This window comes from Mus caroli, chromosome 15, assembly GCF_900094665.2.
Source record: "Mus caroli chromosome 15, CAROLI_EIJ_v1.1, whole genome shotgun sequence".
NCBI classification, from domain to species: Eukaryota; Metazoa; Chordata; class Mammalia; order Rodentia; family Muridae; genus Mus; species Mus caroli.
Genome location: NC_034584.1, coordinates 9,028,308 through 9,051,161, shown reverse-complemented (window position 1 = coordinate 9,051,161; position 22,854 = coordinate 9,028,308). Strand labels below are relative to the sequence as shown.

The 22,854-nt window shown below is 44.5% G+C and overlaps 1 protein-coding gene across 10 annotated transcripts in view; it reads left to right on the top strand.

Annotated features, from left to right (window-relative positions):
• Pdzd2 (PDZ domain containing 2) overlaps nucleotides 1-22,854 on the top strand; it is a 380,223-nt gene that overhangs the window by 149,970 nt on the left and 207,399 nt on the right. For all 10 annotated transcript variants that reach the window (XM_029469409.1, XM_029469405.1, XM_029469413.1 and 7 more), the window contains one exon: nucleotides 4,315-5,147. In XM_029469409.1, coding sequence (XP_029325269.1) covers nucleotides 4,672-5,147 — 476 coding nt within the window. In that variant the 5' untranslated portion in view covers nucleotides 4,315-4,671. The remainder of the gene's footprint in view (nucleotides 1-4,314; nucleotides 5,148-22,854) is intronic.

The window sequence follows — 22,854 nt, the reverse complement described above, 5'->3', positions numbered from 1 at the left end:
AAGAAAGAAAGAAAGAAAGAAAGAAAGAAAGAAAGAAAGAAAGAAAGAAAGAAAGAAAGAAAGAAAGGAAGAAAGAAAGAAAGGAAGAAAGAAAAATAGTTACAAAGATCCTTTAAATTAAATTTTAATGGCTTGTGATTCAAGGTGTTAGTCACAGTTCGGATGATTTCATATATAAAAATAGACCAACTGTTACCAAGATGCTCTTTAAACGTCTGATTGAGGCAGGCCAAACTCAGGAGTAGAGGCATTTTTTTCCTGGTGTCAATTTGCATCCATCCATTCATTCAGGAAGTATTTGCTGAATATTTATTAAGAACCAGGTTCTTAAGTCATTATAGAGTCATTTATTGAACGTGCCTGACTCATGTATGAGTCTTTAATGTCTGAATGTTTCTTAAAGAATTAGGAAAAAATTAAATTGTTGAATCAATCAGGCCTGGAACTTGACACTGGTAATATACTCTCAGTAAGACAAATTTATTGTCACAGTAGTAGAGGAATTGCAGATAAAGATGTTAGGGGCTGGGGGTACAGCAGAGTGAGAAGATGAAGGGTTGGCATATACAAGTTGTTGGGTTAACCCCCCTTCCAAAGCCATCCTAGAATCAGTGGAAATTCGTATAACATAAATCTATGATACTTCCTTAACAGAATCAACAGAGGTTGCCCGCAGCTGAGTTCACAAAATGAACCGTCCCCTAATCCAGACCATGGCTCCACAGCAAAGCTGGCACTGAGTTTTTCCCTGAAAACTGAGCCCCAACCTGGGCCAGGAGAAGTGGGGTCCCACTCTTTAACAGAAACAAAAGGATCAATTTGGAGCTAGGACTCCAAATGACAACATTCCACCTGCTGTGTGGAGTTAGAGAAGAAGTCATCTGGCCTCTAGATGGAGCTGATCTTGCTAGAGAACAAAGGGACAGAGTCAGGAGAGAAGGCAGGGCTCTCCACAGCACCCCTCTTCTTCATTTAGCCATCCTGCATGAGCCTGTATTCCTGCCCTTCCCCCATCTCACACACACACACACACACACACACACACACACACATACACACTGCCAAGCATCTTACAGTATAGCGCTGGCTGGTTTAGAACTCTCTGTACTCCAGGTAGTCCTTCTACCCCTCCCTCCCACTTAGTCCTGGAACTACAGGTTTGCACTACCACGACCAATTAAATTCCATTTAATGTAACTAAGGACCTTGGAAATGGATGCAAAGAAAAAAGCACTTGCTGCCTGAGCCTGGTGCCCTGAGTTCAATCCCCAAAATCCACACTCGGAGAGAACTGACTCCCTAACGTTGTCCCCTGGCTTTCTCACGTGCATGTATGTATGTGTGCACAGAGACATACAGGCACGCATGCAGCATGTGCACAGATGCACCAAAACTAATAACAACAAATAAATACATTGTAAAGTTTAGCTACCTAGGCCAAGTGGGGTGGGAGGCCGGATTAGGAAGCTCAACACTTTGAGACAAGCCTGGGCTGCCTTGTCCCCATCTCCCCAACAACAACAACAACATCAAACAAGCCAAAAAGGAAACAAGATCTGGAGATTCAGCTCACTGACATGGGTTTGCAAAACCTACCCTTGCCCCTGGACCCAATTCCCAGTACACAAATAAACAAAATTATTTCAACAGTGTATATGAGGGACTCTGTAAAGAAACTACTGGGATATCTGCTCTATTATCAGTGGGGGTGGAGGATAGTGTGTGTGTGTGTGTGTGTGTGTGTGTGTGTGTGTGTGTGTGTGAGAGAGAGAGAGAGAGATGCAAAGGCACCTGGAAGATTCTGGAGCAGACTGGACATGGCCAGGGCTAGAGAAGGGCAGAGTGGGAGAGTCGTAGAGATAGGGAGATAGCAGGAGATAGAGAATAAGTCATAGGAGAGATGGAGTCATAAGGAGAATAAGTCATAAGAAGGATGGAGGGAGAGAGAGACAGAGGGAGGGAGGGAGGAAGGGATGGACAGACAGACAGAGGGATGGGCTGACAGACAGATTGAGGGAGGGAGACAGACAGAAACAGAGGAAGGGAGGGAGAGAGGGAAGGAGGAAGGAAAGGAGGGAGGGAGGGAAACAGAGACAGACAGAGGGAGGGGAAGAGAAAGAATAGAAAGATAAAAAATGTGGGGTGGACAGACACATGGATTATAAGGAGGATCAGTAACTGGAGGAGAGAAGGGCCAGCACACCAGTGTGGACTTTGAAATGTATAACAGGTACTCATGATACTAAGGGAGTCTGGGTGCCAGCATGGGCTTTGATATTCTGATAGCTGCCACAGGTATGTGTCAATGGATAACCAAGCGAAAGGACTCCTTTAGGAGATGAGAATCCAGTTCCTTACAAGTTCTATAGTCCAGTTTGAGCTCATTTCTGGATATATGGACATCCTGAAACCTAACAGAAGGCACAGAGGAGATAGAACAAAGCTTTCAACAAGAAAAGACAATGAGTCTAATGGTTTTCTTCTCTTTTGCAACTCAGGAGTTGTTAATATTTGGAGATGACTAAAATTGATTGTTCATCTTGGGTCGTTTGTCTATCCATATCCACTTGATTCTGGCCATAGATTTGGGGTCAAAGACTAGATGACTCCTGAAGCCTACCCTACCCTCTCACCCTGACACGTGGTGGTGCAAGGGAGAAGCTGCGGTTGTCAGAGGAGGAAAAGTAGGGACACATTCAGAGACACTTTTCCCTGCCTGCCTTCTTCTTTCCTTCCTTCCTCCTTCCTTCCTTCCTTCCTTCCCTTCTTCTTCTTCCTCTTCCTTCTCCTCTGTCTTCTCTCCCTCCCTCCTCTCTCTCTCTCTCTCTGTCTGTCTCTACCTTCCTTCCTTTCTTTTTTGTAGACAGGGTCTCACATTATTCTTGGATGGCCTGGAACTCACCATTGGTACCAGGTGTGGTCTCAAACTCCTAGAAAACTGTTTGCTCTGCCTCTCAAGGGCTGGGGTTAAAGGTGTGCTCCCACTAAAAACACATTATATTACTACTCAATCTTTGCATTTCATTCCTACCATTGAGAATTCTTCAGCTGTCCCTTCAGTCATAGTTTTCCTATGAACACTCATTTTCTGTGATTTTTCTCTAACAAGCAAGTCAAAGGCATTTTCAGCCACCTGGCAACTATTTGAGATGACTCAGAACACAGGTTGGACAGTTTTCTCAATACAAGTTAAGAATCCTGAAATCTGAAATTTGAATTGGTCCAGAGTCTGAAATGTTTTGAGCACCGACTGGATCCACCGGTGGAAAACTTCATGCCGTGAATATTGATATCATATCAAAATCGTTTGAAATAGTATATGAAGCCACTATCATACTATCATATGTAGAAGACCTATGAGGACCTTAAGTCAATTGTTTGGTGAGATGCAGACCCTGCCCTATGATATTATAGATACGCACATATTTCAAAATCGAAACTCATCTCAAATCAGAGATACCTTGACCTCAAGCACCTCTTCCAGGCTGTTCAGCCTGTATGTGACTGCATTAAGTATAGTTCTCCCTCTGCATCCAGTGAAACACTACAGTGTACAAAACGTTGACCCTGAAGGGTCAGAGAACAGGAATCCTCAGTTATAAGCATGAGCACTCTCACCCCTCGGGGGCGCTCCTTCCAAGCTTCAAAACCTTACTTTTCTAAGGACAGTTGAACTATCAGACTTTGTGCACACAGAATTCTATCACAACGGTCCGATCCATTTTTGTCTGTTCTATATAGGTCTCCAATTAGAGTCCCATCTCAAGCAAATAGCCATGATAATTTAAATTAATTTTGAGTAGCTTGAAGCTGACAACCCTAGCATTAAAATAAATGCTTTTGTTACGGAGGTAATTTATTTACATGGTGCTGCAAGCTGCCACCTCTCTTGGATCCCCTTTAATCCAAACCGTGCAGTCTCAAAAGAGGTGACGTAATTAGAAATGGATGAGAAGTGGTCTAGATCCTTCCTTGTCCTCCCGCTGGGCCTTTCCCTGCAGCCTTCTGGTTGGGTAGGAGTTTGATGCTGTACTGATGGGAGAAGTGGGATTTCACTTCCATGCTGATCATGGAAATTTCCTGGAGAAGGACAGTGTCCCAGAGGCTTCTGGTGTGTGTGTGTGTGTGTGTGTGTGTGTGTGTGTGTGTGTGTGTGTGGTGTTCAATCTGTATGTTCAACCTGGAAGGAGCTATACTGGAGACTGGCAGGGAGAAGGGAGCTATTTGGTTCCTAAAATGTGCCTGTATCTGCTCCTTTCTCACCAGGCTGGGTGTTGTAACTGCAAGTCTTTGTTTTTCCTCTTCCTCTTCCAGGTGTGAATGAGCCCAAGCAAGAAGACACCTGCTGAAGAAACAGCCAGATTTCCACGTCATTTGCATGAACCCTGCTGTGAAATGAACCAAGCAAGGACTTGTTAGACACTTCCTCCCTTCCCTTGCTGAGCACTCCCGGGCCATTGTTTCAGTGTGGTTTAATTGTATCCTGTCCTTCTTTTGCCAAGGCAAACATCCCAGTCTCACAGGAGACATCCCTAGAGCTCATCTACTGGCCTGAACATGAACATGGGCAAAGCTGATGATTGGGAGCCTTTCCAAGGGACTTGGGTCCCCACGGGGTCCAGTCTCAGGAAGCAGGACCTCTCATGATGCTGGTGTCTGGGAGTGAGCACCATGCCCATCACCCAGGACAATGCTTTGCTGCACCTGCCCCTCCTGTACGAGTGGCTGCAGAACAGCCTTCGGGAGGGTGGGGACAGTCCCGAGCAGCGGCTCTGCCAGGCAGCCATCCAGAAGTTGCAGGAGTACATCCAACTGAACTTGGCTGTGGAGGAGAGCACAGTCCCATGTGAGCACAGTCCCCCAGAGATGGAGATCTGTACGGTGTACCTCACCAAGCAGCTGGGAGACACTGAAACTGTGGGGCTCAGTTTTGGCAACATCCCTGTTTTCGGGGACTATGGTGAAAAGCGTCGAGGAGGTAAGAAGAGGAAAACCCACCAGGGGCCAGTGCTGGACGTGGGCTGCATCTGGGTGACAGAGCTGAGGAAGAACAGCCCAGCGGGGAAGAGCGGGAAAGTTCGGCTCCGGGATGAGATCCTTTCCCTGAACGGACAGCTGATGGTCGGAGTTGATGTCAGTGGGGCCAGGTAAGCAAGGGTTTAGCACGCAACCCATGATTGGATTATATCTTACTTGGTGCTATATTTCTAGAGTTCTTATTGCCCTGGCAAGAAGCTGTTGACTTTTGTGCCCTACAGGAAAACACACTGAGTCCTAGGCTCCTGTGGTCTCTTAAGATCCCAGGAGTTAAAAGGAGAGGAGAAGACTTGATATTTCAAAGCGCACTTCCTAGAAATATCCATGTGTTGAGTTGCATCTATTTGTCACTGAATCCCTGATTGGTGTGTTCTATTATTTGGGGGGGGGGTGGTTCTGTTTGCTAAGAACACCTATATTCAAAGCATTTCCCTTTCCCTGAAACTTGAGGTAAAAAGAAAACAAACACTATGTGAAACTATAAGAAATGTCCCATTGAACGAGACTCTATCAGTCAGCTCAGCATTTCATTGGCAATCAGAAGCCCAAAGCTGTGGTCCTGGGTGTCTTGCATATCAACTTCACCTACAACAGACACAGGACTCCCAGAGAATTCAAGCGCAGACACCCACCCTGACACACTTACATTTTCTAACCACCCACCCTACCCCACCCCACCCCCAACACTGTAGGAAGTTAAGACAGGACAGGCTAGGTTGTTTCCCTGGTGAATCTGGCTTCCCAGAAACACTATCAATTCAGAGATAGGCCAGGTGGGCTCGTAGAGATTGGAAAAGCTCTCATGGTTACAGTTTATCCCTTTGAAAAGATGAAGACTGAAACCAGCCATGGTGAAAGCCACAGAGGGAAGTCTAAGAGTAATCCTGTGCCAGTTTTCACTTGCCACCTTGTATCAGCAGTATACATGATACTCAGAGATGCCTATGTGCAGGAAAGCTCACACAAGGCGCGGTGTCCTTGGTTTTTATGGGATTGGTCATGTAGGCCTGACCTTAGTCACCCTAGTTTCTAGTCCCTTTAGTAGTATATTAATACCATGTGGCCAAAAGCTTTCAAGCTCCGTAGCATAGCTAAGCAACCCTAGATACACAGAGGTGCTATCCCCACACTGGATATTCCAAGGGCTTACCTGTTGCTTCCCAGGGCTGGTCAGAAGCCAGTCTTTCCTTTAGAATGTGTGTGGGTTGAACGCTTCAGACCTTCTGAGTTCACATTCTCCTATGTACCTGGAGCCCTAGGCACCCATTGCCACATAACAACCCAGAAGCCAGCAGGAGAAGATAAGGAGACTTGCTTGATTTTTTTTTCAAAGCTCACTTCCTGGTCCCTTTTGAAGACTTAAAAGACATACCACCTTCTAAGCAGCATCTACCAGAGTGGACAACTGCCCCCACACACCCCCCAGTTCCTAATCACTTGTCTATATGAGAAGCTTAAATGGGAGGGCTCTACCATATTTACCTTGCCCAAAATTACCCAAGTAATAGAAGATAGAACTGGGATTTGAACCCAGGTAGGTCTAGCTTCACAATTTTTCCTCCTTACCATGGTGTTACATTTGGAGTTTTGTAGTCTGGTGTATAATTTCATGAATGGTTTATGGCTGCACAAAACACCTCTTTAGTATAACCACAAACATCAGGGGAAACAGAACAAGCCAACAAGGCTTTCTACATAAACCAACAAGGAAACAGACCTTTTGCCTTGTCTTGTAAAAGGAATGACACAGATTAGACTGGTTTTGCATTATTATAATAAAATATCTGAGGGAAACTACTTATGAATTAAAAATTTTACTTAGTTCATAGTTCTGAGATCAGGGAGCCCTGTAGGTTTAGACTCCTATGAAGGCCTAGTGGTGACTCAGTTTCATTGAGTAAATATAGCCCTGACATACTCAAGGTGACTGGCCAAATGACACAGGGGTATGCCATGCAGTGAAGATTACCTGAGTATCAGTCCTAGCCAGCAGCAGCCTTCAGTCCCCTCTGTCTCTAAATCATGTGTAAAAATAAATTTAGGGTTGGTACAGTCTTAAACAACCAGGAACGAGTTTATCGATAGATAAGAAGCTAGAGAGGCAGGTGTCCCATTTTTCCTTTACATATCAGACTCTGAATTGACCTAAGCTCTTTCTACTTGGCCCCATCCTTTGGTCCATAGCACCTGCCAGTGTTGCCACACTGAGGACCAGGCTTTCAACATACAAGCCCTTGGGAGACAGACCACATCCAAGCTAGAGAAGAATTTCTTTGGCCAACTTAGGTGCTACTATAACTTGGAGAGTAGACTGGGGATCTTGGTACAGGTGTTTCTCAGAATCTGAGAAGGATTATTTCCAGCATCCCGAGTGAATACTAAAATCTAAGAATGCTCAAGTCCTCTATACGAATGAAATAATATTTGCCTATGTACTATTATCTCTAGACTATTTACAATACCTAATACCATGTAAATAGCTCTTATCTGTGTTGTGATCTGTATTATTATGTGTTGCTTAAGAAATCATAACAAGAAAAGTGCTCAGCACAAATGCGAAGTGTTTCTTGTTAGTACTGCAGTTCACAGTTCCTTTAGTCCACAGATGCAGAGCCTGAGTATGTGGAAAGCTATTACTGGCATTTTAAAGAGTTTTTGAGTGTTTTCAAGATGTTTTTTTTCCCACTCATTATAACTGACAATTTCTACTTTGATATGTGAAGATTTGTTCTAAGAAGTTTTGAGTAGGAACTAGTGTTCTACCAAGACACACACATACCTCTAAATCATATCTAATATAAGAAACTCTTTGGGACATCTAGTCTACCTCTCAAGTTTGCTTCTGAATTCAAAATTGTTTCATGTGATATTATAGGTTGAGTTGTATCCCCTTCTCCAAACTCATCATATGTTGAAATCCTAACTTCCATTGCTTCAGAATACAAGCTTGTTCAGAAGTAAAACCATTGCACATGTAGTTAAGATGAGGTCATACTGAAGTCTGGGTGAATAATGCAATGTGATTGTTGTCCTTATCAAAAGCTAATTTGGACTCCAACACAGAGGGAAAATGACATGTCAAGACAAGTTATGCTGTCACATGCCAAAGAACTACCAGGAGAGAGGACTGAAGCAGGTTTGTCCACAGCACCAGGGAAACCTGGCTCTGCTAACCTCTTGATCTTATACCCCTAGTCTCTAGAGCTGTGAGATTATAAGTTTCTGTTTCCTAAGCCATTCGGTCTGTGGTAGTTTATTACAACACCCTTGGAGAGCTAACACAAGCAGTACGTTGACTTTCACCATCCTCTGTGAAACTCTGATAACTAAAGGAACTGTGTGTGTGGGTTTAGGAGGAAGATGCTTCAATGGTTGCCTGTGTGGAGTGTGGGAGGAACAGGTGCAAAATGTAGATGATGAGGTCATGGTTGCTTATTTCAGAATCACACGCACAGCCATGAGTGGGTTTGACAGCCCTCTTGTATAGAACCACACATCCGTAGAACCCAGGTCTGTAGGAGCCTCCTCCATAGCTAGTGCTCTTATGGTCCACAGTGTGCTTCAGGTGCCCCAAGAAGTTTCTGAGGGATGACAGCTTTTTCCTTCTGTGAACTTCAGAGAACATTCTGGAAGAATGAAGAATATCAGTCACATGTGATGTCACATTCCCCACCCCTTAAAGACAAAGCTGGTAATTACATGGCAGAAGCCTCTGTTTATAAAATTCTTGGCTACCATTCTGGAAAAGATGGGACGTTCCGAAATGTTACTTCTGTTTGGTGCAGGAAGAAATGGGGAAGGTTTTTAGATTAGTTCCTACAAGGAATATTTTGTAACCCTAGTCACCCCCTCCACTAGCTCTCTATAAGTAAACCAGATCTGTTCCCTGGAGACAGATTATTCCAAATTGGAAACAAAATGTGGAATTAATTAAGATGGAGCCCACATACCCAGACAAGAACAAATGGACTTTTCTGAAAAGTAAAGAGGCCCATGTTTCGTTTTAAAAATGTTTTTGTTTTCAGAATGTGGGCTTTGGAAATTTTTATAGGTTAATAAATGTGAACATAGCACAGTCCAGAGGACACAGGCCTTCTAAGGAGTCACCCTGGCTTCCAGAAGCCTTGTGACTGTTCCCTTGGCATGGAAGGCTGACTCTGTTTTCCTAATAAGAGCTGCATGGTGGGTGAGAGAAGATGATTTATCTACACGGTGACTATGTAGCTGGCACAAGGAAGATACTTAGTCCAGAGGACCTTTTAGCACCTCACCCATCCAGCCTTGGGCAACCTGAACCCACAGCACAAGTCACAACAGAGAATAGGCTTTTGAGTTGGAACGAAAGAACCTCAAACCCTGCCAGCTCCTCAGACACAAGAGATGATAGTGACAGCACAGCGGTCCCCTTTATCCATGGACAGTCCCTTACCCTGTACTGATGGGCTATATTTATGGCAAAATTTAGTATGTATTAAGTATAGCGAAAGGTTAGCCACCATAAGTAATATTTAAATAGGACGATCATAGCAAATTACTGTAAGTTATATGGACGTGCTTTCTCTCTCAAAATATCTCGCTGTCCTGAAGGGTTTTGACCTTTTTGACCACAAGTAATTGAAACCTTGGATTAGCAGTGAGCTATTTTACTGTGTAGCTTCAATGGTCTGGGTGCTGGCCACTTAAGTCAAAGACACATACAGGCATAGGGTCTTAAGTACTCCAGCCATGATAGTGCCAATGTGTTCCTGGAGTATGAGGAGTCTGTACGATCCCAGAAGAAAATCTCACTGGGCAGATATGGCCCTGACATACTCAAGGTGACTGGTCAAATGGCACAGAGACATGCCATGCAATAAAGACTAGCTGAGTATCAGCCCTAGCTAGCAGCAGCCTTCAGTCCCCTCTGCCTCCAAATCATGTGTAAAAATAAATTTAGGGTTGGTACAATCTTAGACTGGTTACCCATGGCAACCTTGAGTTCTGTCTGGATTAAAGCAGATTTAGGCAGAGTGTCAAGAGGGTATGAGAAGGTGTTACTTGGAGAAATGACTGCAGGTGGTGATGTAGTAGGAGACAGAGAGAAAGGAAGATTCTCCAATTATAGCTTTATAATATGGTCCCTGGGGCCGCTTAGCACAGGGTCTTGTCTCCCTGCATGTGTGCTCAGAGGCACCTAGTACTCCATGCAAGACTATATATATATATATATATATATATATATATATATATATAGTCTTTAGGTGGTGACCTAGAGATATTAACGAAAGGTTAAATTATACTCAGCATGCTCTCTAAGGAGCCAGAGAAGCATGTAACACACTTTAGAAAGATTTCCATTGCAGAAAGTTAAAAGGAAAACAAATTTCAGCATTTACAATTCAATTATCTGGAAAATTGGCTATGTGGAACAGCCCATTCCCCTAAGGATGTAGGCTAAAAGAAACAGCCCATGACCCACACCGGTACCCAGCTCCATTCTTTTCAGCCTGCTGCCTTCTCATGCGAGTTCTTTTCATGGCTTGGTTTCTGGAATCTCTTCACGCTCATTCAAGTCCTACTTTCTGATATCACGGAAGAAACTGAGGCTCGGGGGAGTTCTTTCCTGAGGTCATCTATCTTCCCAGAGATCAAGTTTATGCCTTTGACTCAGAGTCAATAACTTTTTTTTTCAAACCCATAAATAATAACAAATGGCGTTGGATAAGTTTTCTATATCCTGTAGTTTGTGATCAAAACAAATAAAGATAAGTTTTTCTACATTTCATTAAAAAACAGGGGTTACACCCTAAGAACCTTCCGTCTCATAGGGTGTAGCTTGTAGCAACTTGATGACAAGAGTCATTGCTACTGTTGGAAACAAGCACCAAGCTTGCTTTCCCTCAGTTTCTAAGTGCCACCAGGCCAAGGCAGTGGAGAATCTGAGAGCCGTTGTCTGCCATCTTGTGGTTGAAATCAAGCACTGTGAGAGAGAGTGCTGGAGCTGTCTGTCCCCGGAGCTGGATGTGCTTCACAGCTGCGCTCTTCAGGCTGAGGTCTCTGCTGAATCGCCCCTCCTGAACCATACTGAGTCACCAAAACGTGCTGTTTCCCCAACTTTCATTCCTGTCCCCCCCCCCCAGTTCCCACAGAAGATGAGACAGCGATTGCATGATCCATCCTGCTGGGCTCTTCAAGATGAATAAAGAAGGAATCCCCAGAGTTTTTAACTCCAGCTTCTAGTTTCTCTGTCCTGAAACTCACTCTGTAGACCAGGCTAGCCTCAAACTCAGCCTGTCTCTGCTCCTGAATGCTGGGATTAAAGGTGCGCCACTACTGCCTAGACCAGAAATTTCTTTTAAGGTAAATCAGGTAACCAAGACTGTAGCGTTATAGTGACTAATAGAGTAAGTTCTTAGAAAAAGCTGGCAGTGTCTGTAAACACTTATCAACAGGCATTTATTAAGTGACATTTCAGGGTCCACTGTTTTTGGTTTTTTGAGACAGGCCCGAGCTGATCACAAACTCACTATATAGCAGAGGCTGACCTCTAACTTCAGACACTCTTGCTTCTGCCTCCTGAGTGCTGGAGTCACAGGCATGTACTGCCAGCCTGCTTGATGTGGTGCTGGGGGCTGAACCCAGGCTTTCATGCCTGCTTCATCCCCAGCCCTGGGTCCACTTGCTTTTAGGACGGAAGAGATGATATGAAATGGGAGAGTTTCTGGGATACAGTGCTCTATCCTGTGATATGACACTCCATCCAGACGCCCGTGATGCACTGCTCTATGCAGACACCTGTGATACGGCCCTCCATCCTGATGGCAGTAATACAACATTCCATCCAGCCATCCATGACACAGCGCTCTATCCAGCCATCCACGACACCATGCTCCATCCAGACGCCTGTGACGCAGCGCACCATGCAGATGTGCTTCCTGTCCTTCCAACCACCTGCTTCCCTGATACCTGACTTGGAACTGAATGCCGGTGCGGCCATATACTCCCACCCAGTAAGAGGAAACCCCCAATGCCTCACTTCAGATACCCACTTCTAAAGTGTTAGAAGTACTTCTAGGAATTGCTGTCACTAGGAAGCATAAGGAGGGAGGCATCTGGCGTGATTAAAGTGCTACTGTCTGATTTCATACCCTCCCCCCATGGGCATTTCTGAGCCTTTTGCAGGAGGGCTGACTTCTGCTTCACCTTTCTTACTTGAGTATTGAACGCGTTTGAGCATTTCTGTTCTCTCATGTTTGAGTACTAAATGTCCCCAAGTGATTTTCAATTTTTCTTTCACAAGAGGGTCTTTGAAATCCAAGCTCTGATGCCTGGATTACCTCTTACCCTCTCTTAGAGATTTCTGAAGGGAGGCAAGACACCTCGCAGCCTGGCTTTCACAGAAATAGAAAGCCACGGCTCCTTCTTTCCTCGTTCACTTTGTGTAGCTTTTAGAAGGGCCAAGTATTTTAAGGACCCATGTGTATACAATTTAAACTAAAACCAGTCAAGCATGGTGGCACACACCTTTAATCCCAGAATTTGGGAGGCAGAAGTAGGTGTATCCCTGATTTTGAGAACAGCCTGGTCTACAGAGTGAGTTCCAGGACAGCTGGATAGCCTCAGAAACAATTTGAGGCTGCATCCCAGTGGTAGCTCACTTTCCTGGCATTCATTAAGACCCCGGATCCAACTCCCTACCACTGTAAAAACAAATAAAATAAAACAAAACATATGTTATATAGTTATATGGATTTCTCCATAGGAAGATCATGATCTTCCTCCAAAGATTTTGACTATGTGAGTTTGACTTATGTTACTTAAATATTTAAAAAAACAAACAAACAAAAAACATGACTACTGGTGACTTTTTGGGTGGCTCTAATACTGTTGAAAATAATGGAGTGTGGGGAAGTGGGGTTCTCCAAGACTCAGAGAGATGAATAGTCAAGGCCTGCCGTGATGGTCTAATCCTTCATCTCCCCGAACAGGGGGATCATGATCTTTCCTTTGCATCATCTCCAGAACTTAAACTTGTCCCCCCCCCCCTTTGAGGAAGGGAAAGGAGATGAAGGAGGCTGAGCTCTTTCCACGGCTAGAGTAACCTTTCAGTCAGCCCTTCCCTGGGCTGGGTATGAGGTTAGACAGGTTGAAAGGAATCGAGATTTATTAGAAAAGCCTTGGCCTTTGCCAACACAGGTGTCTACTCATAAATGCTCTGAAAGATGCAAGGACAGCTGTGAGGGAGGGGATGGGGTACAGATATCCTTAAAGACTCAACCCGTATAAAACCAATCTCTGTCAAACCTGAGGGCGAGTCACGGCAGTCCAGATATGCACTCCTGAAAAGTCCTGCCTGATGCTTGAAGAATGATCAGAGATGGACCAGCCCAAGACAGACAAGATACCTTGAAGGAATAAACACACAAACAAGTAAACACTTAATGTCTTTGGCGACCCTGTCCTGTGAGCTCCCTTGAATGAATTCAGACAGAGGTTAAGAAAGAGGATAGAGTTTATTGTAGGGCAAAGCTCACTCTCAAGGGATAATGTGGCTCTCCTGAGATACATTTCAAACAGGCTTTATATTATTAAATAACTTATTTATGTTTGAGAAAGGGTCTGGCTATGTAGTCCCTGCTGGTCTAGAACTCACGATTTAGGCAAGACTAGCCTTGAACTCACAGAGATCCACTTGCTGTTTTCCTCCCAAATGTTGGGATTGAAAGCAAACACCACAACTAGCCATTATTATTATTATTGTTCTTATTAATTTAATTTTATCATTCATACCAGATATTTTAAGCATATTCTCCCCCCACCCCATCTCCTCCTAGACTGTCACCAGCAGCTTTTCTGAGGGACTTTGTGCTGCTCAGGTGGTGACAGGCCTGTTTAGATTGTCTCTCGCAGAGGAAACAATAGCGTGGCATTATTCTTTATCGAAGGCCTCCTGCTTTATGATAGTTGTGTAAGGCTCAGGACTCCAGGAGCCCCAATAGATAGTTATCCATTAATGACCTCCTGGGCATGCAAGTCAGAATGTCCCTCCTCCTTCCAGGACCACAAAGAGGACTCTGCTCTCAATTCTTCTCAAGCCATTCAAGGTCTGCTGTTCGAGTCCTTCGTTTTACAAGCTGTGGACTCTCAGGGAGGGGTCCAGCCCCAATATCCTCCAAGACTTCTAGAATCTAACTATCTGTCTAACAGAGAGATTCACCTGTGCATCAATCAAATAGATATGTGGAGGATGCGTTATTTATTTATTTATTTATTTATTTATTTATTTATTTATAAAAGACAGACTTCACTATGTTACCCTGTCTAGCCTGAAACAATCTACAGACATAAACCTGAACTCGCAGAAATCCATCTGCCTCTGCTTCCAAGTGCTAGGATTAAAGGCATGCATCACATTGCCCTACAAGGATTTATTTTTAATTTGTATTTGTGTATCTGTATGTATATGTGCGGTGTGTGTGCAGGTACCAGAAAGGCCAGAAGAGGGTGTTGCCCATGGAGCTGGAGTTGCAAGTGGTTGTAAGCTGCCTGGCATGGGGTCCTTGGCACCAAACTTGGGTTCTCTGGAAGTGTGGCAACTACTCCTAACCACTGAACCATCGACCACTAGAGCTTTTAATTCTTTTTTTTTTTTTTTCACTGAGAGTCTTGTTTATTTATTTTAGAATAGCTGTTCTCAACCTGTGAGTCCAAACCCCTTTGGGAGTGGCATATCAGATATTCTGCATGTCAGATGTTTACATCATGATTCACAACAATAGGAAAATAACAGTTATGAAGTAGCAATGATGTAATTTTATGGTAGGGGCTCACCACAACATGAGGAACTGTACTAAATGGTAGCAGCATCAGGAAAACTGAGAAGCACTGTTTTAGGACAACATATTGGCAATATTATTAACTCATTCCGAGAATACCCAGTCCTTCCCTAGGTCACGGCTTTTTATTTTTTCAGCAGCAGCATTGAGACAGGATTTAAAGACCAGAACAACCTTGACCCCACTACCCTGATTCTGCTTAGTTAATGCTTTTCTGCTGGCCTGATCTGTCTTCTTCTGCAGTATATGCATCTCCAACTTCCTTTCTCAATACCCTTTGCATCGGAAAGATCTGCATGCTCACATTGACCTATTGAGACAGAAATAGACGTATGTCAAGGGAGAAGCCTCCTGAATCCAAACCCTATTCTCTTGTCGCTGTGACCAGAGTCCTGCTCTTACCGTTCTTGGACTGTCTTTCCAAGAATTCTTAATGAGGGCTAGAGAGATGTCTCCAGAGCTAAGAGCTCTGGCTATTCTTCCAGAAGACCCATGTTCAATTCCCAGCATCCCCAAGGTAGCTCACGACTGTATGTAACTCCGGTTCCAGGGGATCTGATGCCCTCACACTCTCTCCCTTAAAAACCTGCCTGAGAGCAGCTGGAAAGATGACTCTAGTTGAGAGCACATGTCACTCTTCCAGAATTCAGTCCCCAGCGCCCATGTCAGATGATGCACAAGCTTAGACTCCCAGCCTTTGGAGATTTCACACTTAATACTGGCACCTGTGGGCTCCTGCACTAACACACACACACACACACACACACACACACACACACCATTCTAGAGATTGATTCCAATCAGACCATGCCCTTTGCTTTCCCCTCTTTAGTAACTATTAACTGCGCTGAGGTTTTCTTAGCTCATTGACTTAAGCAGTCATCAGTTGCTAGGCGTTTTGTTGTTGCTGTTGTTGTTGTTGTTGTTGAATCTTCGCTATCTCAGCAAGTCCACAATCCATCTGCATTCACATGTCGCTTGCTGTGTACATACATGTAAGTGTATGTGCAATGCCCACATCTGTAACTTGGGAGTTGGGCTCAGGAAGAGCCTGAGCTTGTGGCTAGATTACGTAGCAAGGCTGTGCCTCAAAGCAACGGCCAAAACATATGTTAAATTTGTTACTCCTATTGCAGACTACCTCCCACAGGAAATGATACTAATTGGTGCCCCACTAACGGAATTAAAAAGTACTGTTTGGTTTGGGTTTAGGTTTGGTTTGTTTCCCTCATAGCTTCTAGCACAGGAATGCTTGCAAACTCCTGACTGCGCAAAGGACTGTGGGTTGCCTCTGCTTTCACTGAACACACTTAAATGCACTCCCCCTTATGAAATGCCCGTTCCTTCTTTTTACAGACAGGATCTCACTATGTAGCTTGGGATGTCTTACAGCTCACTGTGTAGACCAGGCTGGCCTTGTAGTAGGTCACAGAGATCTATATACCTCTATGTTTGGCTGTTTTTGACACGGGGTTTCATACTATATTTTAAGCTGGCTTTGAACTCCAGGCATACCTCCTGCCTCTGCCTCCCTAGTCCTGGGATGGCAGGCATGTGCCACACCACAACCCCCCCACCCCACCCCCCATCTCTATGAATGAGTGTTCTTCTGGTTGCTGACTGGTTTCAGTGCTGTACTTAGCATTGCATTTGCAGTGCTTTCAAGTCAGCCTCTTTGGTCGTGTTCTTTGGAATGAACATAATGTGTCTAAGGATATTGTCACTAAGTTATTCCCATGAATTGTTTACTGATTTATTTTGCTACAAATAATACATGATTGATAGTGTGCCACAGCATGTTTAGATTGGAAACTCTGACTTACATGGAAGTTTACTTAATAGACATGTGGCTTGTTTTATGAGGAGGGGTTGGGGGAGCAATGGTGTGTGGTGTGGTGTGTGTGTGGTATATGTGTCTGTGATGTGTGCATGTGTGTGTGGTGTGTGTATGTATGTGTGATATATGTGTATGTGTATGTGTGCCGTGTGTGTATGTGTTTGTGGTGTGTGTATATGTGTGGTATGTATGTATGGTATGTGTTTGTGTATGTGTGTGATGTGTGCATGTGTGTGTATGGTGTGTGTTTGTGTGTGTGTGTATGGTGTGTATGTGTGTGATATGTGTATGTGTGTGTGGTGTCTGTATGTATGTGTGGTATATGTATGTGTGTGTGGTGTGATGTGTGTGTGATGTGTGTTTGTGTGTGTGTATGGCGTGTATGTGTGTGGTATGTGTGTGTGGTGAGATGTGTGTGTGATATGTGTATGTGTGTGTGGTGTATATGTTTGGTGTGTGTGTGTGTGTGTGTGTGTTTGAGATGGAGTTTTGCTTTGTAGCCTAGGCTGACCTTGAATTCACTAGCCTCCTGCCTAAGCCACCAGAGTGCTGTGGTTACAGGCATGCAGCTTGGCACTGGCCTTGTGGTTATAACTGCAGCTTATTATTACCACCAGGATGCTTGGAAATGATTTTTAGTTCATTTGTTTGTCTAACAGGTCACCTAACTGACCTACTGTCCTAAGTGAGGCCCCTGAACACTGACTGGATAGGCATTTGGAAGTTACTGATTTTAATCCTTTTACCCAGATGGTTAAAATGTCCTCCAATCGTGTAAAAGTGAATGTCACTGCTGCCTTGTAAAAGTGAATGTCACTGCTGCCTTGTAAAAGTGAATGTCACTGCTGCCTTGAAGTTTTAAGCGTTTTTATGGATGAGAGTGGCTGGGTTTTGCTTGGTCAGTTTGTCACTTTGTGTTTGTGGTGCTAGGGGTGGGGCCCAGAGCCATGTGTGTTCCAGACAAGCCCTCTAACACTGACTGACTTCCCCCACCCTCAGTTTGTTGCTTCTTTTATGACAGTCTTTTTCCTTACACTGATACCATCTTCCCAAAGACCTGACATCCTCCTGCCTATTTGCAAGATTATATTTTTAAAATTCTTCTCTGTGATTTCAGATTTTACTTCAACTAGCGTTTCTTTGAACGTGGGGCAACAAAGTTAATCTTAACTCTTTATAAATTTCAGCGTGACTATAAAAACCCCACCTGGCAGGAATCTTTTTACAGTTTACTGTGGCTGTATATGTCTGCCCACATTTCCTTTCCATGCCTCCTGCTGTCCCGCAGCACTGTGTCATTTCCTGACTGGTCCCCTCTACCACCTGATAGTGGAAACTTCTTGTGATACTTTTGAAATGTTTACCCTTCACACTTTCCACATTCAGCTCCTTAGTGATGATGTTGCATTTTCTAAGGCCACCGAGGGGATGCTGTCTTTTCCACGGAATTCCATCCTTCTAAGTCCAGTTCGAGTGCCCCCAGAGATCTTACCTCTCCCCACTCCTGTAGACAACATTGTGTGTGTATTTATTTATTTATTTTTGGTTTTTTGAGATAGGGTTTCTTTTTATAGCCCTGGCTGTCCTGGAACTCACTTTGTAGACCAGGCTGACCTCGAACTCAGAAATCTGCCTGCCTCTGCCTCCCGAGTGCTGGGATTAAAGGAGTGTGCCACCACGCCTGGCTTAACATTGTGTATTTAATCAGGAGGTAGGAGATAGATGGGTTTCTAAAATGTCCTGAGATTTCACCCTTGTGCCATGTCTGGGCCCTCATAGCCCCTGCAACAGAATCTAAGCTTGATGTCATGATTAGTTAATAGTTCATAACATAGGTGACTTTAAGAAAGTGAAATGGTCAGGGTGGGGTCTCACCAAATCGCATGAACTGTCCCTAAGCAGTTTAGCCAGAAGCAGAAAGCATCGGGATAGTGTTCCCATCTGGCCTGAAGGAACTCAGATACCCAAGCGAATAGTCAGGGATGGGACTTTAATCCTACAAGTGTGAATAACTGGATTCTGCCAGCCACAGGGGATCTTGGAGGGCCTGACCCATAGATGAGATGGTTTGCAGCTCCAGCCAGCATCCTTTGCCAGCCTTATGCCATGCTGAGCAGAGCCAGTCTACTTGAATTCTCCCCTAAGAACCACAGTAAGGGCTGCAGAGATGGCTCTGCAGATGTTCTCTCCCAGAGAACCCAAGTTCAATCCCTAATGCTTACAGGGAGACTCACAACCATCTATAACTCCAGTCCCAGGGATCCAGGGATCCAGGGATCCAGCGCCCTCTACTGGCCTCTGAGGCTACAAGGCATGCGTGCAAAGCATCCATGTACATTGAAACAAACAGACTAAAAACCATATTGAACACATGAATGATGGGTGTCTCCCCAAAGCCTCTGCATGCGCGGCATTTGTTACACAGTGAGAGAAAAGAATTGTGAGCCGGTCAGTAATAATCCCCTCCTAGTCTCTACTCACTGTTCTCCATGCGGGAATCACACCTTGCTCATGATTGCATCTCCCTGAGAATGAGCTCTGTTCTGGTGGGGTTTCTGTAGCTGCTGTAAGGGCTGCCTCGGGTTGGGGGTGGGGGGCAGAGAAGGTGGATAATGCTGACAGCTCAGCATCAGCATCTGAAGCTCTGGTTTAGACCTTGGCTCAACCTTGCTAAGCTTTGGATCACACTTTCAAATGGAAATAAGCCTTGGGGGGAAAAAAACCGCTAAACATGTAGACATTGCTGCCAGTAGGTCCTTGTGAAGATAAGGCCGATACAGGACGGACCCTATGGGAGGCCTGAGGGGATTAGATGAAGTGATGTTTAGGAGTTCATGGACAGTGGTGCATGGTACCCTCTAGAAACAGTGGCTCATGCATAGTAGAAAAACATTCTTTGAAGCACTAGTCCCCTTCTTGCGTGAAGTTCTGGGTATTCTAACTTGTTTTGTACCTCGGGACTCTGGCCCTTTCTCCTTCCACCTCCAAATCCCCATCCCAACCTCTACCTATCGGCCATTCCACATGCGATCGATAACCTCAATCCTGATCCTGCCTGGAGGCTTGCTTGACAGCTGGATTGGTCTCCTGGGAGTTTAAGTTGAGCGGATAAGGCCAGGCTGCTCAGCAGTGTAAACAGACTGAAAGGTCTCATGGAATCAGGTCCCAGAAGCCGCTGGAGCAAAGCACACAGTTGTCACAGGAGTGAGAAAGCCAGCTCATTCAGAGGGACACAGCTTAGGCATGCAGCCTGGGACGGTTCCCAGGAGGACAGGGGAGGCACCACCAGTTCCCACCATGCCCAGCTGCAGTGTTCCATGACATTTCCACATCCTCATAAAGGATGTTTTGCCAACAGATTAGCCCCGGTCAGAGGTCCGCTGTGGAGGCAGACTGAGCTGGTTCTCATCCACGGAGGGACACCATGCCCAAGTACTGACTCCACATAAACACAAAAGAAAATTAAATTGCCTTTTCTTTGGACTTTTTCCAGATTCTGTCAGGACAGTTAAATTCCCAGTGGCCTCTGGAGGGCACTGTTTAATTAAGTTTATTTCGTGATGGCATGCAGGGCAAGAAATGTGGTAAGCAATGTGCTGTAAGGTGCTGCCTACCATTTGGTGAGACCCTACAATGGCACCTAGTGCTAGCCAGGTGAAGAGGCGGTTCTGTGGCTGTTATACATTAAACAATGGCAGTCTTGGCCGCCTCTTGGCGGTCTGGCATGTGTAGATTGCTTTTTAGAAAAGGTTGTTCTTGTTTCTTCTGGTGTGTTTTAACAGGTGCTGAACAAAACAAAAGCTTTTTCTTTCTTTTAGTTTCAATGAATGGAGAGACACGGGGTTATAGCTTGTGAAAGGAAGCGGTTCAAATTCAGTTGGCCTTCAGTTACTCAGCGAAGGGAGACATAATTCTTATGATTTGGGGACATGTGTTCCTTTTTAATTAGAAAGACAGAAAATAATGGCGCATGGGTGTAAACAGAAAGGAGAGGTGTTGAAAAAGTGTCTGGTTCATATGGGATAATTACCGGAACACACACACACACACACACACACCACAGCTTAGAAGGTGAGGTGACTCCTGCCTCATATATTCAGTTCTTCAGGCTATTGTGTTGGTTTCCAATTGGGCCAGAGCAAAGGGGGAAAGAGCTTTTTCTATCTGTTCACTGCCACCACGGTGGGAAGGCAGGAGTGAGGGTCCCTGGCAGTCTTAAGTGACAGTACTTCACTAAGCCTGAAATAACCAGCTCTCTCTTTCCCTCCCTCCATTCCTCTTCCCCTTCCTCTCAGACTCTCTCTCCCCTCTTCCTTCCTTCCTTCCTTCCTTCCTTCCTTCCTTCCTTCCTCCCTTCCTTTCTCTCTCTCTCTCTCTCTCTCTCTCTCTCTCTTTCTTTCTTTCTTTCTTTTCTTTCATAATATATTTGAGTAAAAACCCTGCTTGCAGTTTGATGCAAGGTTTGCTGGCCAGCGAGCCTCTGGAATCCTCCTGTGTCTGCCTGCCCATTACTACTAGGATTCAAGACGCATGCTGCCACACCCAGCTTTTTATATAGATTCTGGGGACCAAACTCAGGTCCCCATGCTTGTGTGGTAAGCAATCCACTGACTGCATTGTCTCCCTCACCCCCTAGACTCACCCCCAGTCTTGGGCTCTTTATGGTTTTAATCCATGCAAGGACGTTTACTGGCTACTTACTGTGTTTTAGCTTCGGATCTACACATTAGACAACACTGATGTTCCCGATACACAGGCCTCTTGATAACCTGGGACATGTCTTGGGAGACTTCCTTCCCATTTTAGAAATAATTGGGATCAATACTATGAAGGAATTTAGGAGTAAGCTTTTGTTGTATATCAGCTTTTGCAAGTATATTTCACTTTCTGTAAAATATTTCTTTTATGATATACATTCACAGAAGAGAGAGTTACCTTGTCTAATTTTAGGATATTTTCATACTTCCTCAAAGAGAAATACACACACACACACACACACACACACGTATATTATCACACACACACACACACACGTATATTATCACACACACACACACACACACGTATATTATCACACACACACACACACACACACACACACATATGTATGGGAAGACACCAGTCATGCCCATTTCCCTCTTCCTCTGGGCCCCTGGAAACCACCATCTACTGTTTATTCCTATGCATCTGCAGTCTGGACGTTTTGGGGATGGGGTCTGCCGTGGTTTGGCTTTCACTTAGTTTATTGCCTCTGTGTTTCTCTACTCTGCCGTGTTTCTGAACTCCTCTCCCTTCATGTTTCAACAGATCTCTGGGAGGTAGGAGCACATTTATCCACTCAGCCATCAGTGGATAAATGCTTGGTTATTTGGGTCATTCCATGTTTTTACTTTTCTTTTTTATTTCATTTATATTAAGAGGAACCAGACTGCATATACCACAGTGCACAGGCCACACTGCACATGTCCCAGTGCACATATATCACAGTGCACATATATCACACTGTATGTGTCACAGTGCACATGTGACAGTGTACATGTCACAGTGCACATGTCACAGTGTACATATATCACAGTGCACATGTCACAGTTCACATGTCACAGTGCACATGTGACAGTGTACATGTCACAGTGCACATATATCACAGTGTATGTGTCACAGTGTACATGTGACAGTGTACATGTCACAGTGCGCATGTCACAGTGTACATATCACTGCACATATATCACAGTGTATGTGTCACAGTGCACATGTCACAGTGCACATATATCACAGTGTATGTGTCACAGTGTACATGTCACAGTGCACATATATCACAGTGCACATGTCACAGTGTACATATATCACAGTGTATGTGTCACAGTGCACATGTCACAGTGTACATATATCACAGTGTATGTGTCACACTGCACATGTCACAGTGTACATGTCATAGTGCACATGTCACAGTGCACATATATCACAGTGTATGTGTCATACTGCACATGTCATAGTGTACATATATCACAGTGCACATGTCACAGTGCACATATATCACAGTGCACATGTCACAGTGCACATGTCACAGTGTACATGTCACAGTGCACATATATCACAGTGTATGTGTCACAGTGCATATATATCACACTGCACATGTCATAGTGCACATATATCACAGTGCACATG